General features: G+C 41.1%; 1 protein-coding gene across 1 annotated transcript; it reads left to right on the top strand.

Annotated features, from left to right (window-relative positions):
• Positions 1 to 11,295: 11,295 nt before the first annotated feature.
• On the top strand, positions 11,296 to 20,855 carry SERPINA10 (serpin family A member 10). The gene is made up of 4 exons (XM_050954476.1): positions 11,296 to 12,004; positions 15,963 to 16,236; positions 17,595 to 17,742; positions 20,664 to 20,855. Exons 1-4 carry the CDS (start codon positions 11,296 to 11,298, stop codon positions 20,853 to 20,855), a joined length of 1,323 nt encoding a protein of 440 aa, XP_050810433.1.
• The last annotated feature ends 2,746 nt before the right edge of the window (positions 20,856 to 23,601 follow it).

Genomic DNA, 23,601 nt, shown 5'->3' with positions numbered 1-23,601 from the left:
CAAACACCTGACCAGAGAACCAATCAGGAAACAAGATACTTTCAAATCTAGGTGGAGGGAAGCCTTTGTTTGTGGGTTTTGGGTTTGTGCGTTGTTCTCTCTGGGTCCTGGACGGGACTAGAGGTACAACCAGGTTTCTGCCAATCTCCCTGCTACAGTCTCTTATCTATTCAGAATAGTGAGTAAGAAAAAAAGGCAGTTATAGTCTTTTAATTTGTTTTTCTTATTTGCAGATGTGTACTTGCTGGAAGTAGCTTAAATTGTGTTTCCGCTGGAGAAAGCTTCTTTCTATTGTCTATAAGCTAAAAAACCCTGTATATTTACCATCTTGATTACAGAGACAAGTTTTATGTTTTTTCTTCTTTTATTAAAGTTTTCCTCTTTTTTAGAATCTAATTGATTTTTTGGTTATCTTTTGTAAAACTCCAGGGAAGGGAGTCTGCACTCACCAGGGAATTGGTGGGAGAAAGGAAAGGGAGGAGGGAAGAAAAACCTGGTCTCTGCATTTATCTCTGTACCTCTCTCCAGGGAAGAAGGGAGGGGGAAGGGGTGATTCAAGGAGTTGAATCACGGTGGTCTCCTAGTGTACCCAGGGCCGGAAAGAGCTGGGAGGAAGAAAGGAGGGGGAGAGGGAAATGGTTTATTCCCCTTTGTTGTGAGACTCAGGGAATCTGGGTCTTGGGGGTCCCCAGGGAAGGGTTTGGGGAGACCAGAGTCTATCAGGCGCTCTACCTAAGTCCTGATTGGTGGCAGCCTATCAGATCTAAGCTGGTAATTAAGCTTAGGAAAATTCATGCTGGTACCCATATTTTGGACGCTAAGGTTCAGATTTGGGAATTATACTATGACAGATGCATTGAAAAGAGATTTGTGCTTTCCATTTCTCACAGCCATTTCGATGTGTATCTCCCCAAAATCTCCATATCCTTCTTGAAATTAAGAGATGCTGCTGGGAATGGATATTTAGTGGTGATGCTGATCTGCCTGGGATCAGCCAAACTGCAGGGGTCTAAGGTAAGATTAGTTCCATACTCTCTGTTTTAGTGAAACCCAGTAAACTCAGGTACTTTTAAAGCTTCTGCTTCCATTGGCATAACAGACCTGATTCACCCACCTAGCTGCAGGAGGAAGCAGAAGTTTCACACCGGCTGGGGCTATTACAGCACATAGCTTCCCCCAAAGAAGGGCAGGCAGTATTCAACACTGCCCTCTCTTGGTGGGTTCCACCATGGGAAGGCAGGTTTAATTTAGAGCTGGGTCTTCATAGGAGCCTTGCTGGTTGAGGCTGCTCAGGCAATGTGCTAAATTAGGGCATAATCCCCATGTTCCCAGGGGACACTTTCAGGCTGTCCCCTCACCCACGTTTTGGTTTTCATTGGCTACCTGCAAAGCACTGGTGGAGCAGTGATTGTGACTGCCTTGCACCATCCTGGCCCTTCTGGTTAGACTTTCTACTACCACCCACCTTCCATTCTGAGCTAAGCTTGCAGAAGTTGGCTTCAAGCCAGGATGAATCAAGCCTATTAACTATAACTACTGTTTAATGTGCAAAAAAATTACCAGATTAATAGCCTTGGAAGCCAAATTGCTCCAGTTATCCATGGAACAGGAAAAGCCAGGAGGGTCATGCTTAATAGATTTAAAGGCCAGAAGGGACCCATATGATCATGTAGTCTGACCTCTCACATAATTTTGGCCAGAGAATTTCATCAAGTGATTCCTGCATCAAGGTCATAACTTCTCTTTGAGCTACAGATAATTAATAATAATAATAATCTTGACCAAGATCTGTCTTTGAAACCAGGGGCCTGAATTGGCAGCTACTGTATGAGTGGAACTCTCTGACTTTAGTGAGAGATCTGCATGTAGAGAGCTGCCTGTGTGAGCTCTGCCTCATAATATATACTGTGTAAGACAGCAGAGAAAGGCAAAAGTCCAAAGAACACCAAACTGTATGGGCTTCCCAGCTAGGAAATAAGGATTCCAATGACAACTGCCAGCTCCATATGGTCTTAAGAATAGGAAGAAGCCTTCGGCTCCAACACCTGAATTTTGTATGGAATTGTACGTAGCTTAATCAAATAAATTACTATGAATAAAGTATTTATTTATTATTTATTTTCCTGGGGCTTTCTACTCCCAGGAAAAGCACTGTCAGATTTTAATGAGACACTTCTATCAGTTGCCAGCATAAAATTACAATGTTATTGATGTGTATAAGGCCAATTATACTACATTAAACTATCGGGTTACAACAGTGCATGAGATATTTCTCCCCTCTATTCTGTAATCTTAAAATCTTATAGTTTAATGTTGCTCAAAGAGCTAACTTCTGCTACATGGGCAAAACTCCATGGCCTAAAACTTGCAGCTTATAGTAAGCCCTGGATTGTGTATGTGAATACACACCTTTCAAAAAGAGCCAAAAGGATCTGATTGGTTTTAAGGCAATTTGGACAATTGTATACCTCAAGTTCTCTGAAAACCTGAAGGGGTCTATAAGCAAGAGACCAACAGAGCCACTAAGAAGTCTGTATCCAGCTGTTGAAAAGACTAAGAATACCTTTTGAGTGGAAGAAACAGCATCCCCCTTACAGCTGATTAACTGGTTGGATACATTCAAGAGATTGTATTAGAAACAGTTTTATGGATGTTTGTGTGTTTTGGTTTATATGCCATGGGTCTATTTTACAGATACTTTTCATATTAACATTTCAAGGAGAAAAGCTTAGCTCTTTACAATCATCCTGGATATCTGTTGTATAACTGCCTCCTACTCAAACAGTTTGTTTCATCAGCAAATATGGCTGTTGGACTGGGATTAGCTCACACATTACCTAACCTACACCTTTCCCTTTAATTAACATCTTTACTTCAGTTTAGTTGGTCAAGGACCATCCTGGGGGAGCAGGGGAGCTTATGGTTTGCCTTGAGCAGCTATGTCAAGGTAAAAGATTGAATTTGCCTCCACACTAGGAAAAGGTCCTGGTTAGATAACACATGAAATGATGGTCGTGTGACAGAAAATCATGAGCCTGTGAGTGAAATGCAGTTAGTTGATTCTGTATGGGCTGGGACACTGCTTGACCCGCCAAGGGCCAGGGATCTCAAAACTTTTCACCAGGGCCCTGCCACAGAGGCAATTCAATGAGCCACAAGGATTTGACCTCACCCTTTGCAACTAGGACCATGCACTAACTCAGTCATCCGGGCTAGTCTGTGATAGGCCTTGCTCATGTGCCGAGTGGTATTGTATTCCTTAAGTAGCTTCGCCGAAATCTACAAAATCAATGGGGCTGTTGGAGGTATCAGAGACTACTCAGTCTAAGGAGGGGTTTTGCGTGTGAATATGGAGAAAGACAAATCCAGCTGAACTCAGCACACAGCCAATACATTTTACAGCAGTCAGTTTTTCTAAGAAAATGGTCTTTGGCAAGTTACATGTGGCCCAGAAAGGAAAAGAAAGATTTTAAATGATTAAAAAGTTACTTAATCCTGCTTTCCCTTTCCCTGATAGAGCCAAAGCTCTGTGGACTCTTCAAGCTTTTCTTTCAACCACATCATACCCCACAGATTAGATTTAGAGTATTAAATTCCTGCAAGGAACTGTTCTCAATCTGAGCCCTACAGCCCTTACTTAAGCGAAAGTCCCACGGGCTTCAGTGGAAGTAGGAATCCTGGAGAACAGACGGCAGGATCTGGCCTAATACTAAAACCAGTGTTAGCTTTGTTGGGGGAAAGAGTGCTGCATGAAAGCTGGCATGCTATCGTACACACCCAACTCTCTCATCATCCCATCTCCTCCACCACCATCCATCATTACGCACACACACACGTGTACAAAAGGATATCACAGTGACTTTGCTTTCCTCTCCCTCCATCTCTCCTATACTGGAGGAAGATTTCTTCCATGCAGTGCCAGGGAACTGGAATTCCAAATCTACTGTCTGTATCTGAGGCCTGCTTCTTTAGGGGCAGATTTCCTAAAGGCACAGATAGGAGTAAAGCTCCCAGCATCTATTGACTCCCACTGGGAGCTGGGTACTTAACTGCACTACAGCACATCTACAGCACTCTCATCTTAAATCAGGCCAAACTCCCATTGCCTGAATAGGACAAAGATCAGATCCCAGGACAGACAATCAAATCTGTTAATTTGAGAGTGCAATAGTATTGTCATTATTTTATCTATCAATAAGACATTTACTGGAACATGGCCCTCCACTTATAGGACACTTATCTTTCACTGTGTACCAGCAGTTAATATATAACCTACAAAATCAGAGCATTACACTTTGGAATACCAAATATTTGCTGATGACCTTCATCACTGGACAGTCATCATTTAACTTTGTTTTGGTTTTTTTAAGTATTGTTTTTTGAGAAAAGTAACAGACGAGCTGCCTTGTTGGTAAGATGGAACTGTTTAAACTGAGAATTTTAAATACCTATGGTGGGGGGAGAGAGGAGGGCAATTATATGTGCATGTTCTTTACATTATGCAGTGTTTCAAGCAGGAGTAGATTTTATCTGTATATTGAAATTTTATTTTAATTTAAAATGCTATAATATTTTCAAGGGGAAACCTTTTAGTATGAGCAAGAAGCAAGAAACCTCCTGCTGTTGCTACTACAAATCATCCTAATTCAAAGTTTATACCAACTTTTTCCTGCTTTCTCGGTTAATAATTTTAATGAAGTGTGTCTTCCGTTCTGCAGTGTTAAAAACTGAGATCTTTGGGAATCCAAAACAATGTTTGAACTTCACATTCTGTACAAATGCAAGCTTTTGCTTTTACAATGTAGACAACAAACACATGATTGTTTCCAAAGCTTCTTCCGCTACTTTCATATATTTTCTATGCCATTCAAAAGCTTTATTTATCAGACGGTTATTGATGTTGAACAGCAAAACTTTTGTAATGATATGTCTAAAATCCCAAAGTAGCAATAGACTATTGTCCAACTGTGTGCTCTTCAACAGTGTTCCCAAGTCAGCGGGAGTTTTGCTTTTTTGAGGGCTAGAGAGTCTTTCCCTTCATTTCAGCAGGTTTTGGATCAGGCCCTAAGCAAAAACTTCACTCTTCAGTTCCCTGCCAAGCGCTGAATCTGGAATAACATTACAGACTCTTCGAATAATGCAGAGAGCATTGTTATCAGCTACTTTATCTCAGGGCAATTAAAAAGTCTAGACACTAGCCTCAGCAGCAAAGGAGAAGCTGGTTCTCCACTATGCTTATTAAACATTTGGGCCTGATCCTGTTGCTATTGACATCAGTGGGATTGTTGCCATTGACTTGTGTGAAAACAGGATCAGTCCTTCTAATTGCATATTTTATGAAAGGCAGATCTTGCCAACCCCTCAGTGGCAGAGGGCTCTGCCTACCATAAAAATTATGTAAGATGCCAGGATTCATCTGGTATAGGAGGAACAGGATACTAGGAGTGGATAGAGGGAGAGCATACCGCAAACCTAACATAAAGTCTAATTCCATAGGGGCCCCTATCTTTGTTGCCAAGGACGGGGCAGAGGTGGGAGGAGTTTAGGAAGATCAGTCACTCTGTTCCTTCCCATGTAAGGGGTGCATTGCAGGGGCAGAGGCTGCGGCAGCCCTGTAATATAGTAATGGTCAAGGAGCACCAGTGCTGTACAGGGAGCTGGAAGAGAATTGCTTTCCCCAAGCCTTACAAAATTTGTCAGTGCACATTTTGGCTTCTTGGGCTTTGCATGGATGCATGGTTTGCCCCTTGCTAATGTAAAGAATAAAGTAGGATCGAACAACTGCAGGGAGAGTGATGAGAAAGTTTTTCAAGAGAAACTAAGGTCATGCCATACTCAGGAGGTTTGGTTTACCAGGAATTCAAGTAACCTTTTAGTCTGATGGATTCCCTCTCCCCGCTCCCCCCCCCCACACTTTTTACTTGACCTTGGGCTTCATAGTCTCCAAACTACAAATCCCACCACAGAGCTGGAGACTCAGGAAATTTAGCTCAGTTTTAGGCTTGTTTCAAAACCAAGTTTTGCCCAATTTTCAGTTTCAACTTTAAACTTCCACCCAACTATTTGTACCCTAGATGGAGACTTACTTTTGGTCTGAAGATGACTGATCAGAACACATTCATCCTGTCTGGATAATGCATTTAACCTCCTCATGAAATTTTCCCCAGTGCAGATGGCCTGCACTAGGATTACATGAGATTTAAATTGTGCAGAGGGTCTTGAGAACACTTGTTAGACCAGAGTGAATTTCACTCTAACCACTTAACTCAAATGATAGAAGCAATGTGATCACATCAGCTAATTATATTAACCATAAATGACAATCTGAGAACAATTAAGGTACATTAGAGCTCCAGATAACACATGAAAAGCAAAATCTGAGCCCAAGTACTATGTATGGGTCACAGACATAATAAATGTTTAGTTTAAAGGTGAAGTTAAAAGGTGTGCTCTATAGCCTGGTCCAGTGATAGCACTGTGCACAGCCCTTTATGGAAATAGACTCTATTTTAGGAGTAGGGTTCCTGCTCCATGGATGAGTAGGGAGGGTAAGTGCTGTGGAGGTAGCATATTCAACCCAGATGGGATGTGAGAGTGACCATTCCTAGTAACCACAGATGCATCTGAGCGTGGTATAGGAGCAGTGCTCATGCAGGAAGCAACAGATCACAACTTCCATCCTGTCGTGTTTCTCAGCAAGAAACTGTCTGAGAGGGAAAGTCACTGGTCAGTCAGTGAAAAGGAATGCTATGCCATTGTGTACGCCCTGGAAAAGCTACGCCCATATGTTTGGGGACGGCGGTTCCAACTACAAACTGACCATGCTGCACTAAAGTGGCTTCATACTGCCAAGGGGAACAACAAGAAACTTCTTCGTTGGAGTTTAGCTCTCCAAGATTTTGATTTTGAAATTCAACACATCACAGGAGCTTCTAACAAAGTAGCTGATGCACTCTCCCGTGAGAGTTTCCCAGACTTCAGTAGTTAAAAAGTGTTCTTAAAATGTAGAAGTCTGTTAGTTATATACTTAGTAGTATATGTAAAGGTGCATGTGTTGTAGTAATCTGTTTATTTTAAAGTTCTAGAAGGAAATCGCCGCCAGTGAGCTTCCCCACTGTCTGCAATTTGGGGGGCGTGTCATAAACAGATAGCTAAGGGTTAATGTCTCTTTCACCTGAAGCACCTGACCAGAGGACCAATCAGGAAACCGGATTTTTTCAACTTTGGGTGGAGGGAATTGTGTGTCTGAGTCTTTGTTTTTCTGGCTGCCTGCTTTCTCTGAGCTTTGGAGAAGTAGTTCTACTTTCTAATCTTCTGTTTCTAAGTGTAAGGACAAAGAGATCAGATAGTAAGTTATATGGTTTCTTTTCTTTGGTATTTGCATGAATATAAGTGCTGGAGTGCTTTGATTTGTATTCTTTTTGAATAAGGCTGTTTATTCAATATTCTTTTAAGCAATTGACCCTGTGTTGTATCATCTAATACAGAGAGAACATTTGTATGTATTTTTCTTTCTTTTTATATAAAGCTTTCTTTTAAGACCTGTTGGAGTTTTTCTTTACTTCAGGGAAATTGAGTCTGTACTCACCAGGGAATTGGTGGGAGGAAGGAATCGGGGAGATCTGTGTGTTGGATTGCTAGCCTAATTTTGCATTCCCTCTGGGGGAATAGGAAAGTACTTTTTGTTTCCAGGATTGGGAACAGAGAGGGAGATTCACTCTGTTTGGATTCACAGAGCTTGTGTCTGTGTATCTCTCCAGGAGCACCTGGAGGGGGGAAGGGAAAAAGGATTATTTCCCTTTGTTGTGAGACTCAAGGGATTTGGGTCTTGGGGTCCCCAGGAAAGGTTTTTCAGGGGGACCAGAGTGCCCCAAAACACTCTAATTTTTTGGGTGGTGGCAGCAGGTACCAGGTCCAAGCAGGTAACTAAGCTTGGAGGATTTCATGCTAACCCCCATATTTTGGACGCTAAGGTCCAAATCTGGGACTAAGGTTATGACACTGCTCCGTGGATGAGTAGGGAGGGTAAGTGCTGTGGAGGTAGCATATTCAACCCAGATGGGATGTGAGAGTGACAATGCAGCCCCCTGTTGGGAAATCCAGGAATTGCATTGGTGGGTTTGTGAGGGCCCCATAGTGAGCTCTCCCTGGGGAATAAGGAAGATGGTGCAGTGCAGTGCCTGTGTGAGTAGAAAGGGAGGAGTCATACCCCTCCCTGTTCCACTTTCACAGAGTTCAGTTTTAGGACTATTAGCAAGAGCTGATCTCAACTCTTGGGATGGTGCAGAGGGAAAGAAGCAGTCTCCAAGACAGTCCAATCTAACCTCCAATGGTCTCCTCATTCATTCATTATAGCCCATCTGGGCTGCCATCTTGTATAGAATGTAACTCACTATTTCAATAGAGAATTGACTGCCTGACTGCCAAATGTGTGCTGTTACTTTGTGCCCAGATATCTTACTGCTCACATGAAAGTGCCTTTTCAGGGCTTACGGCCACAGACAATTACACATCTTGATGTAGGCAATCATGAGGGTTTGCTGAACTCTGAATTTATGGCATTCAGATAATGCCAGATTTTTATATAAAATCATAAAAATGTAGAGCTAGAAGGAACCTCAAGAGGTCACCTAGTCTATCACATATTTCTCTGGTCATATGACAAATATCAAGCTATACAATTACCATACTCTGGTGTTAGAGATCAGATATCCCTTAACCACAAAATATCTATTGAGGCTGTTCTTTCCATCTAGTTAACTAAAAGCCTACTATTTTAATGATGGCCCATTTAACAGAATCAATCTTTTCATACCTCTTCTTCATTCTTATGATCGCTCTCATACAAACGGAACTGGTGCAGAATGAAATTTCAAATGGCACCAGATCATTTTTCTTTCTAGCCACCCTAACAGAGTTTGGAACACCCTTCTAATTTGGGTGGGAGGGGGCGGGATTTTCTGTCTGAAAATAAGCAGATTCAAAATATTGTATAAAAGTGATATTCTATCCTATACTGTATGGGAAACAATTCACACTTTGCTTTTAAATTTGCTCTGGTTATTTTGTATGTTCAGTGTCTTTGATTTCAATACACAAATGGCAATTACACATGTAGATGGAAAAGTTATGCATCTATGTGATTTATAAATGCAACCTCCATTTTCACATGCAAATTTTGGATTTTGCATGAGCAAATCTGGATGTTAAATTGGGACCTTTTTGAAAATTTAACTTTCTTATTGCAAGGTTTTACAGAACATGCCTCTGCATGAATGTTGCTTAGAAATCACTGCTTGTGACAGAGAATAATAATATTCCAACCATAGAGTAAGTGTCTCCCCCCTAGTCCATTCACAAGCCCGCTTCACTTATCAAATATTGTTTTGTAAGATCTGGTGAATGCTGAAGTGTAAAAGAATCAGAGGTAAAAATATACACCGCCTGGGCACCACTCTGTTCGCAAGAATAAATAATCCATATCAGATGAATGAAAAGTGAAAGGGAATGATGAATTTCCTTACCTGTTTGCAGTGGTATTGGATTATCAGTCCAGGGCCTCACAACCTCATCATGGCTCAGCAGACACAAACAGTAACATGGAAGTTAAGAGGGTGCAGTCTTGTTTACAAGGCTAGAAGGAAGTACTATGTCCCCAGTTCCCTATTCAATAGGACCTTCAGCAAAAGTTACTATGACTAAGTCATTCTTCCAAGCAGTCCTGTTACTCCACGGTTCATAACTGCACACTCCTTTATGTTTGTAGGACTAGTTCATTTATTGCTTCCACACAAATCCATGAACATAAGAGCAATCTCATTCTGCAATGAGGGAGCTGCTGTTAAAGGTGAACCACATCTGAAGTTCACAAGCAGCCTATTCAAATATTAGAAAACAAAGACATCAAGCTACCTCGCTCTTGCCAAGAAAGCATTTGAATCCCTGCCGTCCACCAGCCAGGTGCTCAATATTCAGAGTGACTATTCAACGAGGGAGGGGGCATTATTACAGAGAACATGAAAATCTGGAGTACCTGTCATTTCCCGTCCTCACTGTGGGGTTTTCTTAGGACAGAGCCGTTCCACAACACCGTCAGTACTCACAGCTGGAAAGAGTACCCTTACTGAACAAAATAGCAGGCGCTGGTTCCATGGTAACAATAAGTCATCTGTTATCTTCCAGATGGATGTAGGGATGTGAGTCTGTAAGGGTCATTAATATTTAATTCCTTCTTCTGCTATTGCCATCCTGTCTCTAAAACAAAAACATTTATTTTTGCAAGCTTGCAAGGCTGAATTAAAAAGTAAAAGAGGCATGGGGTGTGATCCTCCTCTGCCTTATACCAGTCTTGCAAAATCATCATTCCTTTGGCTTCAGTAGAGTTACTCCTGGTTTACATGGGTTTAAACAATCAGAGGAAAATCAGGCCCAGGACCACTGGTCCTTTCAAAATTTATTATTCATGTTTTGCTTTTCTCCTAACTGAAAGTTTCTATGTAATCGGAAAAAACACTGACATGTCATTCAGGCTAATTTTCCCTAGAAAAGAAGGTCCAAGTTATTCAGCAAAACCTCTAGTAATTTTTCAAAGGATTCTAAAGCAATTTGAAATATAGAACTTTTGAATTCTCCCAATCACATTTTTTTAAAGTATGGTCAACTCTCAGAGTTTCTCACGTATGGGACTCAGAACTAGTTACAGTTTGACTTTTTTAGTATACATTGTGCAGAAATTCAACGCTGGTATTTTTATACACACTGCATATTACACATACTGGCCTTTTCATTGTCAACAAGGTATTTCTCTCTCTACATTTGTATTCATCAGATTAAAAATAGGTAGCTCTCATTGACTTCAGGTGGAGATGAATGTGCCTCATCTGAAAATTTGGACCTACTCTTTTAAGACAGGCTTCAATTTAACATAGGAAGATTAGTGAAGGACTTTCATGAACTGTTTAGCATATGAAGTGAGCCCCTTGCTAAAGGTCATGACATCTCTTTTGCACCCATTTTGAAAGAATGGAGACTTTTCTTTCCATTACTTTCACTTTGACTTTTAATTTGGTCATTGGCCATTCAAACTTTACATTGTTGGTGTGTAACTTGGGGGTAGGAGGGATTGGTGAGAATTACATGGTGGAAGAAACTTGAAACCATTTGGCTATATCCATGACCTCTTTATCTGGAACCCAGAAGCAAAGTATTTTCAATTAAAAAAAGAAAAATTGTCATTGACTTTATTGTTTCTTTTCACTTTCTTGACTAGAAAGAAGCTCACTACTGGACTCCAAAATGAAAGCAGGGATTTGCCTTCTTCTCTTATGTGAAGTGTGCATTGAATTAAGCACATCTCTTGGCAAGCCTGGAAATCGAAAGAAAGATGAAGAGAAGAGTTGCTTGCCTAATCAGGAGATTGCATATAGCACTACAGATCAACTTCTGCATAGAAGCACGGCAGAGTCATTTGCCAAGCAAGTCCCTCTAGAGTTCACTCTTTACAACCTCACTGAAAAGAACATGGATTTTGGATTCAATCTCTACAGGAAAATATCACTAAAGCATGACAATAACGTGTTCTTCTCCCCGCTCTCTGTGTCATTTGTGATGGCTGTCTTCATGCTCGCGGCTGAAGGGGAAACCTACAAGCAAATCGCTCGTGGTACAAACCTCCATCTTTTTCAGGACAAAGAGAATTTTCATCCATTGCCAGCTTTGTTTAAACAATTGAATGAGAACATCACAGCGAATGAAGAGCTTGTTCTGCAGAGAGGTAGTTTTTCTTTTATTCAAAAAAATTTCAGACTCAAGGAGCCTTTCCTTAATCTATCCAAGCAGTACTTTGATATGGAATTCTTAAGTGTGGATTTTCACAATTCCACCCACGCAAAAAATGTCATAAATCAGAATATTAACAAGAAGACCAAAGGAAAAATCCCAAAGCTTTTTGAAGAACTTGACCAGCATGCTAAACTGGTTTTCGTGGATTACGTTCTCTTTAAAGGTAACTATTGATTTTATACTGTAAGACCATCATTTATAAAAAGACAACAGGCAAGACTCTGTTCTCAATTACTTTAGTGAAGCTCCAGAAAAACTTGGTTAGGATAAATGTTGCTACTCTAGATTTGCAACTGAGCTCAAGATATGATGCAGAACATTTGTGCATCAGGCAAGTCAGGTAAACCTGTCGATGCTACTGAGTTCACTACAAACTGGATCTGTACATATGTTATATACCCATTATACTTGATTTAGTAATTCAGATACAGTGATTGTGGCTGGGGGCTTCTCCTTTGGGGGAAAGCATTTTCAAAGATACAGTATTTCCCCATTGTCTCCCATTAGATTTCATTTTTTAATTAATTTTTTTAAACTGTAAATGATTTGAATGGTACTGAGAAGGGCCTTGAATGCTGCAGAGCTCCATTCTCAGAACAGCTAGAACACAGACAGAAGCAGCGAAAACTTCCTCTCAGTACCACGTTAACTTGTCATAACCCTTCTCTGAAGGGTCCATCTTGAGGGCCAAGAAGGTTGTTCAACCTCGTTTTAATCCCTGGGTTCCCTGCCAATCAGAAAACCAGCATTGTGGTGCCCATTGTAATATGGGCATATGTACTCTAGACACTGGGCTGAGGGCACCAATTCATTTCTCATAGAATGCATTGGTCACAGCAACACAGAGTTTCCCCATTTCATACAAGAATATCTTCAATCAGGGAAAAGAACCACACCTAACCCACGAGAGGACCTTCCACATGTTGATCTGGTGCAACAGAAAGAAGCTATTAGAATCTGGAAGACCCTTAGCTTGGCAGGAGAGGTGCAATCAAACTGGGAAAAATAAGCAGACCCAACTAGGCTGCAGAGAAGCAGACTCTGCAGAGACTTCCTACCCCCCTAATGAGAAGGGAGCAAACTGCCTGTCACACAACAAGGCTCCCTAATTACACAGCAAATTAGCTGTCCCAGGACAGGAGTTCATCTCTCTTCTTTCAGTTTCACTTAGCCAAAGGAGGCCAGCCTGGGCCCAGAGGCCCTGGCTGGAGTTTCCCCTGGAGAAACCATTGATTTTTCAGTCCACCTTCAGGTCTCTGAAGCCATCCAGTCCTCTTAGGGACGAAACTCCTGTGGGAAGCATTATGATAGTGAGGACTCTGCAGGTCATGGGTATGCAGAGCTATCACATGATAAACTTTGGTCACTGTAAACCTAGGTCAGATCTAGAGCAGTAACCTCAAGCTTTCCAGAATTCCAAGGCACACTGATATATCACCTCTCACATTAAAATGCTGCAACGCGGCCCAGTAATCCCATTTACAAGGATGCATTTTATTGTGATGTTTTCCCCAGTAATGCTCCCCTAGGTCCTTTGAATGAGCAGAGAAGGGCAGCGTATACATTAAAAGTTTCCAATCAAGACATTGTACTGCTAGCAAAAACTAAAATAATTCAGGATTGTCCATGGTGCCCAGAATATGCATGAGAGAAGAGGAAGGATGAGTTTCCAGTTAAACAGCAGAACTAGAAGAAACAAGAGGTTAGATCCTTGGCTAGGTCAAGGAGAACACAGCAATTATCTAATGCATCTCCAACACACAGGGGAATTCTCTGCTGATGGACAGCTGCTGTAGAAGCTCTTGTGTCCCTTCCCCTGCAGTCAGTAGTCTCTGAATTCTAGTTGAGAAGGACCAGACTTTTCACAGGACATCCCACACAACAAAAATAGTGATAGTCCACTCCCCTCAATCACACAAAAAGTTGGGTCAATTGATCAGGACAAAAGACAAGAGTGTAGGGATAGGAGTAGGGCAAAGGGGGACCAGAGAATCTCAGCCCATGCCCACTGCTCCAAGAAGAGATGAAGGGAAACACTACCTAGGTGCATGCTCAAGTGAGGGAAGGAAAACCGCCCCACAGTGTGGTTTCTTTCCTCCTTGACATATAAATAGCCAGTTGGGACAATGCCAAAGGGAGGTTTCTAGATTTAGTTGGGCCTTGGATCTGGTGCTGTTTTCAGTGACATGGACAGAGAAAAGGAGGTGTGGCCAGTATAAGGTCTCTATGCTGTCCCAATCCGCAGGAGTAGTTTCAGCCACTTTGGGTCATGAGAAACTATTTAACTCTCACTTGTGCCGGGGGACAAGTGCTGTACTTAGTGGTCCCAGGATCATGAGAGTGAATGAAAAGCCTCTGGCTCAGTGTACATTCTCTCTCTAGGACAGCAGCATACAGGGAGTTCTCTCCTTCTGAAGAAAGAAAACAGATGCAAACTTAAAAGTAAAACAAAACAAAGAAGACCAAGCAGAATGTTCCATGGTGGAAGTTCAGAGATTTCTGCTGCCTGGTATGGGAGCTCATCTTCCAATAGCTCAGAGCAAGGCATATTTTCCTTGAGATGAGGGAACAGCTGAGCAGCAGCAGTAAAATAGGGTAAAAGGAGATTTCCCAAGAGTTCAATGTTATTGTACTGACAGCTTAGTAGCACTCATTGGGACGTAGTCTGAGTCTGGTGTGTAATTCTGTTTCCTTTATTTGAAGAAGAATGCTAGTTAAGATGTAATGAAGCCCACCCAAGACACAGAGATAATAAGTGGATTGGCTAGACCTACATGTGAGTAGAGATACCCTGATAATTTACTAATGAGTGAGATGTTAAAAAACCTAGACAGAGTAACAACACTGGGACATTGAGTTTTGGGAAAAGACGGTTAGAAGCAACCTGTTACTAAAAGAAATGCAGTGGCGAGAAAGCCTGAAAAAGTGCTATGATTTACACCAGACTCCAAAAACAGCAAGGTCAGGCTTTGATTGCTTTCTAGCAGTAGCAAATTCAGCACCATGAATTAAATTTAAGTGAATTAACCAGTGCAGAGCATGGCACATAGGTATAATATATCTATGAGACAAGTACTGTTTACGGCAGCCAACGCTTCCACATGGACAACAAAGCTAATCCCAGGTAGAGAATCGTGTAGTAGTCTAGCCTTGAGGTAACAAAATCATGAACATAAGAATAAAAGAACGGCCATACTGGGTCAGACTAAAGGTCCAAGTAGCCCAGTATCCTGTCTTCCAAAGTAGCCAATGCCAGGTGCCCCAGAAGGAATGAACAGAACAGGTAATCATCAAGTGATCCATCCCCTGTCGCCCATAATCATGACAAGCTCTGCCTTTTGAAAAGAAAATATTTTGTCAAGTATAAAGGTGAAAGAACGTGTGAGTAGAGATGACTCCAAATAAGACTCAGATTGACAACCTCTAAAATATAAGCCTGCAGATGCCTTCATGACTTCTTCCAATTCCCCATCAATAATCAGCCATCTTTTATCAACAGGCATCACTTGTGTCTTATTTTGACTGAACCCATCCCAGCTGGATTTCATCCAGATCCCTTTCTCTACCAGAAATTGAGATAGGAAAGAAATGGAAAGGAAATGGTAGAAAGGAAATGCAAGCCTTAGTATCATCAACATATATGGTGTCCGGTCATAGCACTCACAAGGGAGGCAGCCTACTGCTGATACTCCATGTATGGAGGAATCACTTTTAAAAGAGAGTACTGAATAGGTGGAACAGACTTCTAGTGGAGGTGGCAGAGTCAAGTAGCATTTCTGCAAAAAATGGATGATTATATGGTACTCAATAAAATAAAGGACTATTTAGTAGTTTGGAGCCTGGGGGTAATTGACCACCTGGACAAAGGGACAATGAGGAAAATACCTCCTGAACCTAGGTCTATTTTGTGTGGTTTTGTCCTCCTTTGCTGTAAAAAGTTTTGAAGTATGTAGGCTAAAGATATCATAGATGTCATCTAGCCATCCTATGCACAAAGGGCCCCAAATCCTACATGACTGTATAGCAATGGATACAACTGGACAATATTTTTAAGAACATCAGAACTGTTACCATGAGAAAGTGTGAGTGTGAATAATTATTTTCTTTCTTTCTTTTCTAAGGCAAATGGCTGCACCCATTTAATACAAGGTTCACAGAACTGGATACTTTCCATATAGACAAGTACAGGAACATACAGGTTCCCATGATGTTTAAATCAGACAAGGTTGCCTCAACTTCAGATAAGAACTTAGGATGCATTGTGCTAAAACTTCCCTACAGAGGGAGTGCACATATGCTTATTGCCATGCCGGAAAAGGAGGGAGATTACGCTTCACTTGAAGACCACATAACAGCAGAGCTTGTGGAATCGTGGCTTAGAAACATGAAGACCAGGTATAGCTTCACACTGACATCCTGATGATACTAACATATTTCGTATTTACTGAGGTAAAAGAAACCCACTTATGTGCTGGTTTCTCTGTGGAGTGGCATCCTCACAGAGGCGAGGTCTTTCCACATCCCCCAAAACAGAACCTTTGTGCATAAGAGTGTTGTAGGGCTCTCACCTGAAGCCTTCATTTAAAACTAACTCATCTCCTCTATCCCACTAAGAAATGTACGTCTCACAAAGCACAGTCCAGCCTTTCCAAGCCCAAACACTAGGCCCTAACTGTGGTCTTCAGTTTGTCACTTCCAGCCAAAATAGCCTGGATAACCAGTGTGTGCAGCTTACTCATGAGGGGATTTCCTACTTGGGCAATGATGCATAAATACAAATATATTAAATAGGTTGAGCTATAAAAATGTAAAAATAAATTAATCTCTTCATATGAAATGTGATTCAGTAGGTGACACACTTTCTCCTGGTTCAAGATTGAATTAATCAATGTCTCATTATAGAAGTGGGGATACTGTGCTGCAGGAAACTAGAGGTTCTGACCCCTTGTGGCCCTGACATTTTTCATAAGAGAAAAAGAATTAGCCCTGCTGTCTTTCCCAAGTTGTTATGCAGGGATTTACATTCTGCCTAGCTAGATTCCCCTATATTTCAACTATTCTTCACTTCCTGCCCTAAACTGTTGTGTAGCATGTTGTGCACTGCTGAATTCGATCCCAGAGCTGGTTGCATTTCAATATTAGTTGAAGTGACCATTATATATCTCTTGTCTGCCTCATACAAGTGAGAGACAAGGTGGGTGAGGTAATATCTTTTACTGGACCAAGTCCTGTTGGTGAGAGAGACAAGCTTTTAAGAGCTTCACAGAGCTCTTCTTCAGGTATCAAGCACTTGGAGGCAAACATGGGACTCAAACAGAACTTCCCTCCCCCTGAAAAGGTCAGTTTGAGTCCCATGTTTACCTCCAAGTGCTTGAGACCGAAAGAAGAGCTCCATGTATCTCAAAAGCTTGTCTCTCCCACCAACAGAAGTCGGCCCAATAAGATATTACCTTAACCACCCTGTGTCTCTCCTATCCTGGGAGCAATATGGCTACCCCAGCTCTGCATCACACAAGTGAGGAAGTTGCACTACTTTTTATAGGAGATTTTTAGATCCTCTGATGAAAGGTTAATGAAGTGCAAAATATTACTGAATGACCCTTCTATAATAATTACTAAGTATATTCTAGGATAATGAGACAAGCAAAATTCATGGAGAAAAATCAAGCCTGTGATAAGGACATTTTTCTTGTTCCAAAATTAGGACTTTGTCAGTTTTTTCACTATATTACCAGTATTTATGTTTGTTACAGAAAAATGGACATTTTCTTCCCAAAGTTCAAATTAGACCAGAAATACCAGATGCATGAACTGCTTCATGCTCTGAGAATTCAAAACCTGTTCACAAGGAAGGCAGACCTGAGTCAACTTACAGATCAAAGATTTGTAAAAGTATCAAAGGTAAGACCTACAAGCTGCTCCTTGTTATTTATTTTTTGTATTAGTGCCTAGAGGGCCTAGCCAAAATCAGGACCTGGTTGTGCTACATATTGTACAAATACATTGTGAGAAACAGTTCCTGCTTCAAAGTGCTTAGAAAAGATCAGGTGACTTGCTGAAGGTCTCAGAGCAGAGCCAGGAATAGAACCCAGGATGCCTTACTCTCACTCCATTAAGAGCAGGGCTGGCTCCAGGCACCAGCACAGCAAGCAGGTGCTTGGGGCGGCCAACGGAGAGGGGCAGCATGGCCGGCTCTTCGGCGACAATTCAGCGGTGGGTCCCTCACTCCCTCTCGGAGCGAAGGACCAGCTGCCGAAGACTGAAGTGGCAGCGGTAGTGCCGCAGATTGCAATTGCGGATTTTTTTCTTTTTTTACTTTTTGCTGCTTGGGGCGGGAAAAACTCTGGAACTGGCCCTGATTAAGAGCCACATTTTGACTTCTCTTGCACAAATCTGCAGGGGAAAGCAGTGGGAAATGGAAGTTTGGAGTACAGCTGGGCATCATCTTTTACATGAAACATTTTTTCAGCAAAATGTACAGATTTGGTGACACTAAAACTTTCACAAATTTGTGTCAACTCCACCAAATTGTTCTAGTTAAAAATAATCAGAAAAATATCAAAACAGTTTGCTTCATCATTTTCAAAAGAAAGCGTTTATGTTTTTCAGTTCAAAACAATTTTTAGTTTCAAAATTTCCTGTAATGGTACTAAAGAATCAGAAGCTTTTAAAAATGGTAAAAATTGAAAAAAGGGTTGTTTAGACCCAAAACAAAATTTTTTTTTGGCTTTGTGCCTCACCAAATTTTCATTCTCAAGTTGATCCAAAACAGGTTTTTTTCCTTTTTATTTTTTGGAATTGCTAGCAAACTGACAAGTCCATTATTTGCCCAGCTCTGGTTGAGACTTCCCCCCTTCTTCTGTACACCTGTGCAGAGAACCACCACAATCCAGCACCATCCAGCTGTAAGAGACATGCCAAAGAGGACAAAACATGAACATAGCCCTACCCAGGGTCGGCTCCAGGCCACAGCGTGCCAAGCCGCGTGCTTGGGGCGGCATGCTGCAGGGGGCGCTCTGCCGATTGCCGAGAGGGCGGCAGGCGGGTCCGGTGGACCTCCCGCAGGTGTCCCTGCGGAGGGTCCGCTGGTCCCGCAGCTCCCGTGGACCTCCCGCAGGCGTGCCTGCGGATGCTCCACCAGAGCCGTGGGACCCACGGACCCTCTGCAGGGACGCCTGCGGGAGGTTCACCAGAGCTGCGGGACCGGTGAGCGGCAGAGTGCCCCCTGGAGCGTGCCGCCATGCTTGGGGCGGTGAAATGGCTAGAGCCAGCCCTGGCCCTACCCCATTCCATACCAAATGAACCACTGTGGTTCTCATATGTTGCACCCTTTTAAACAGCATAGTAGTTGCCTTGTCAAATATATAAATGTAAAAGTATTTAAACTATGATAGCTTTGTATACTGGCCTTAATCAGAAAGGTTATTTCATATAATACAGAAGATAAAAATACAGAAGATAAAATATCAGATATTTAGTTTATGGGCTATTACACCATTTAATGTGTGTAAATCAAGTTGAGAATCTGCAGCATACTCTTCCCATTGTGCAGATACCAGGAAAAATTGTATAATCCAGAATTAGTTGGCTAATAATTTTATTATAAAACAATCTAATTTTAATAGCATCTGTTAACTGATTTTAAAAGCAATTAATGTGCCAGCTGGCATAGGGCCATTGCAGTATTACTAAATGTTACTATGCGAGTTACATTAGTTCAGAAACAGATTTAGGACTTGAACACAGTCATCAGAGTTTGATATTGGTGACGTTAACACCTTCAATTGTCTTTATGTCCTAGACTGTAAACTAACCATGAAGCGTGCAGACACGGGCTTAAGAACTGAGGACATAGCTAGATGCATACACTACAGAAATAAAGGGGAAAGGATCAGACCCTGCAGCGTATTGAGTGTCCTTAATTCCCAGTGATTTTGGTGGGAGTTGAGGAAAAACTTGTTAACTATAAGGACAGTTAAGGACTGAAACAGGTTAAAAAGGGAAGTTGTGGAATATCTGTCATTGGCGGTTTTTGAGAACAGGTTAGACAAATACCTGTCAGGGATGGTCTAGGTATACTTAACTGTACTTCAGCATGGAGGAATGCACTAAATGACTTCTTGGTGACTTTTGACCTCCCTTCGGGTCCTATGTTTCTATGATTTTATAAACACTTTCAGAATGCACAATATTTAAGTAAGTAAAGCCTTTTAATGTTTGTGACTGACTAAACTTAATCAGAAACAAGCTAATTAAAGAAACAAACACCCAGAACCACTAATAGACATTTGCCTGTGTATTTAATCATGAAACGTAGAATGTAGGGTCAGCAGAAATAGGAACTGAAGGCTCATTCTATACATTGTTAGCTAAATCTGAAGACTGTAAAACAGATTTTGTGGTCTGGCCAACCTGGGCTATGCATGGATTTGGGTTATGGAAAAGAGTGGCTAGGAAAAGAAGCTTGAAGATCAAATGTTCAACCTTCTTTTTTTTTATAAGAAAGTTACCCTGCCAAATTATGCATACAGAAATTGTATAACTGTTTCTAGAAATGTATCGAGGAAGCTTCTTAGGCTCTGATCCTGCAACTGATAGTGTTCAGATGGACTACGGCAGCTGTGCACTCACACTGGAGCCAATGAGGCTCTGCGTGAGTGCAGCCATCAACTGTAAGATCAGAACCTCACTATGACCCTCAATCCCTAGGCCTGTATGACAGAGGCCTGCCACACATTAGGTGTTTGGAACTTTGACCACTGTTCTCCACATAAGAAGTCTCATTTTTGGTGTTTATACTATTGTTCTCTTTGTGTTATTAGATTATCCAAAGAGCAGTAATTGAAGTGGATGAGAAAGGAACTGAAGCAGCAGCTGTTAGTGGGTCAGAAATTACTGCATACTCAATGCCTCCTACCATTAAAGTGAACCGGCCATTCCTCTTTATGATTTATGAAGAAACTTTCAAAGCATTGCTGTTCATGGGAAGAGTGGTTAATCCTACAGAACTGTAAAGGAAGACCATAGTTTCTAGTCTAAGTTTTTTTTTATTTTCTTGAAACTATTACACTGCATTAGTTAGAACTGAAAACTTGCTAGATATGAAAACAGATTCATTTCATATCTCAAATCATCAGCATGTCCTACTAAATTATTTTTGTTAATGCCCAAGTGGCAAGATTATCTAGTTGAGGCAATAATTGTGACAAAATAGAGATTTGTTCAAAAGCTGCATGTTATTTTATATATTTCCTAAACTACACTTTCTGACAGCCATCTAACGGCAGGCTTAAGATTACCTATTATATACTATAAGAATCAGTTCAAATATTTTACTCGAGTTAAACTAGATATTTCTGTATATGTGCAAATTCAATAAAATGTTTGAGTTAAAAGATGCTAATTTCTGTTTAATTTTGTGTTTAATTCCCCATTGTACAACAGAGCCACCATTTTGCACATTTCATATTCACAGAAAAAATAGTTTTTACAGAAAAATCATCAAAATGTAAACAAAAAATTTAAAGTGTATTTTAAAAATGCGGACAATATTTACTTATGCTCCAATAGGCTATACTATCACCTCCAAAATAACATCTTCTAGAGCTACCATCATTAAAAGTCGCAAAAGCATGAACTTGAAAGTCCCAAATTCAACATTTTCATGACAGAATTCAGATATATTTTATTTAGAGATAAACCTGAACGGAAACCTTGGATCCAAACATCCCAAAACATTTAGAAAGTTCACATCCAAACACTGCAGTTTGGCCTACTTTCTAACAATATTCTCTACTGCAATGAGAAGAATTAAGGGCCTGATCCCACTGTCATCAGTGGAAATTTTGCCATTTACTTCACTGGGAGCAGGGTCAAATTTTAAGCATTGGCTCTATAGGCACTGTTCTTGAGAACTGTATTTACTTCTTACGGTGGAGAAATAGCAGGCCTATAATTAAGGTTACATCAGGGTTTTCAGTTCAGTGAGCTTATTCAGTTTTATCAAATGCATCTTAGCTTCTCAGGGCACACATACGTAGTCTAATAAAAGCACATTAAACTGGCCTTTTTACAAGCAATAAAATATTTCCAAAAGATAAGTTCAACAACAGCTGGGAAAGCTGACTCTTTCAGCTCTATGCTGCACCACTAAAACTGAGTCCCTGCTGAAGTACATTGCCATATTGTATCACCTAGATACTACGGTAATGTGCACATTATAAATTGATTAATCTAAAAGTCTTCTACAAAACTAGTAAACAAGTTAGATTGCTGCCTGTAGTAAGAGACAGCAAGCTTCAGTAAGGGACAATAACTCCATTCACAGACTAGAGACACTGAAATAGTGAAAGGAAAAGACATTTTAAAATGTGTATTTCTGAGGGCTCAATGCAAAACAAGAAGCCCAGTGATTTCAATGGGATTAGTCAAGGAAGAAAGGACAGCAGTATCTCACCTTCAACTAGTACATTTTAGTTATATAATTACACCCTACCTGTGTGTGTGTAGAGCTACATATGGCTCTTAGGATTGCTTCATAGAGCTCTCATGAAGTTAACAGATCCAAGTGGAACTCTTTTTCTTCACGTGGTCTTCCGGAAAGCTGCCCGAAGTACAACTGAGGCATTTCCAAGATTACTCAGCTACTATGATGAAGGGAGCCATAAAAGTACCTACACAGATGTAAACAGACAGATTCATCCACAGACAGGCAGGCAGACACAGACAGGTGGATACACAAGGCCAGGAAGAGGGGATGGTGAAGGGGAGAGACATAGTGGGAAAACACTATCTTCCTGCCAAAGAGCAGCAATGTCGATGAAAGGAGAGACGGAAGAACATAGCCACCAGTCAGGGAAAGCCACATAATAATCATGGTCAACCATCTTCTGATATCGCTTCGTGATGTTTGTGTTGTTGTTACCACTACTACAATGTTGATCAGAGTGGAAAACTCAGAACAGACTTTTCAAAAAGGATATGTAATTTACAAGAGCCTAATTCAGACATCAGAACAAATACTGCAGACTTGAACCAATCATAGAGCAAAGAAATGTAGGGCTGGATCGGACCTCGACAAGTCATCAAGTCCAGCCCTCTGCACTGGGGCAGAATCAAGTAAAACTGGACCATCCCTAATGTGTGTTTGTCCAACATGTTCTTAAAACCTCCAGTGATGGGGATTCCACAACCTCACTTGGAAACTGATTCCGGTGCCTAACTATCCTTATAGTTAGAAAGTTTTCCTAATCTCTAACCAAATGTCCCTTTGCTGCAGATTAAAGCCATTACTTCCTGTCCTACTTCAATGGACATGGAGAACAATTATCACAGTCCTCTTTATAACAGCCCTTAATATATTTAAGTTCACATCCAGTGCCCCCTCAGTCTTCTTTTCTCAAGACTAAATATGTCCACTTTTTTTAACCTTTCCTCACAGGTCAGGTTTTCTAAACCTTTTATTGTTTTTGTTGCTCTCCTCTGGATTCTCTCTCGTTTGTCCACATCTTTCCTAAGGTTTGGTGCCCACAACTGGACACAGGACTCCAGCTGACGCCCCACCATACTTTATGTCCACAGAGTCCAAACAATGCCAGTTAATTTAAAAAAAAAAAGTGACTAGGCTCACCAAAATTCAAATATACTACGAGGAGCTAATGAATCTAGACATTACATGACAACATATTGCAAGCTCCTAATGCACATCTTCACTGTAGAGCAATAAAACTGACTTCAGTGTCATTTAAAATAAATAACTTC

This window comes from Gopherus flavomarginatus, chromosome 5 (assembly GCF_025201925.1).
Source record: "Gopherus flavomarginatus isolate rGopFla2 chromosome 5, rGopFla2.mat.asm, whole genome shotgun sequence".
Taxonomy (NCBI): Eukaryota; Metazoa; Chordata; order Testudines; family Testudinidae; genus Gopherus; species Gopherus flavomarginatus.
This window is presented reverse-complemented; position numbering and strand designations above follow the sequence as displayed.

What these genes read in the sequence shown, in the direction of transcription:
- SERPINA10 (XM_050954476.1), top strand. Translation starts at nt 11,296, where the DNA reads ATGAAAGCAGGGATTTGCCTTCTTCTCTTATGTGAAGTGTGCATTGAA. An exon ending in GGATTACGTTCTCTTTAAAG is followed by an intron (nt 12,005 to 15,962) that starts GTAACTATTGAT and finishes TTCTTTTCTAAG; the next exon opens with GCAAATGGCTGCACCCATTT. An exon ending in CTTAGAAACATGAAGACCAG is followed by an intron (nt 16,237 to 17,594) that starts GTATAGCTTCAC and finishes TGTTTGTTACAG; the next exon opens with AAAAATGGACATTTTCTTCC.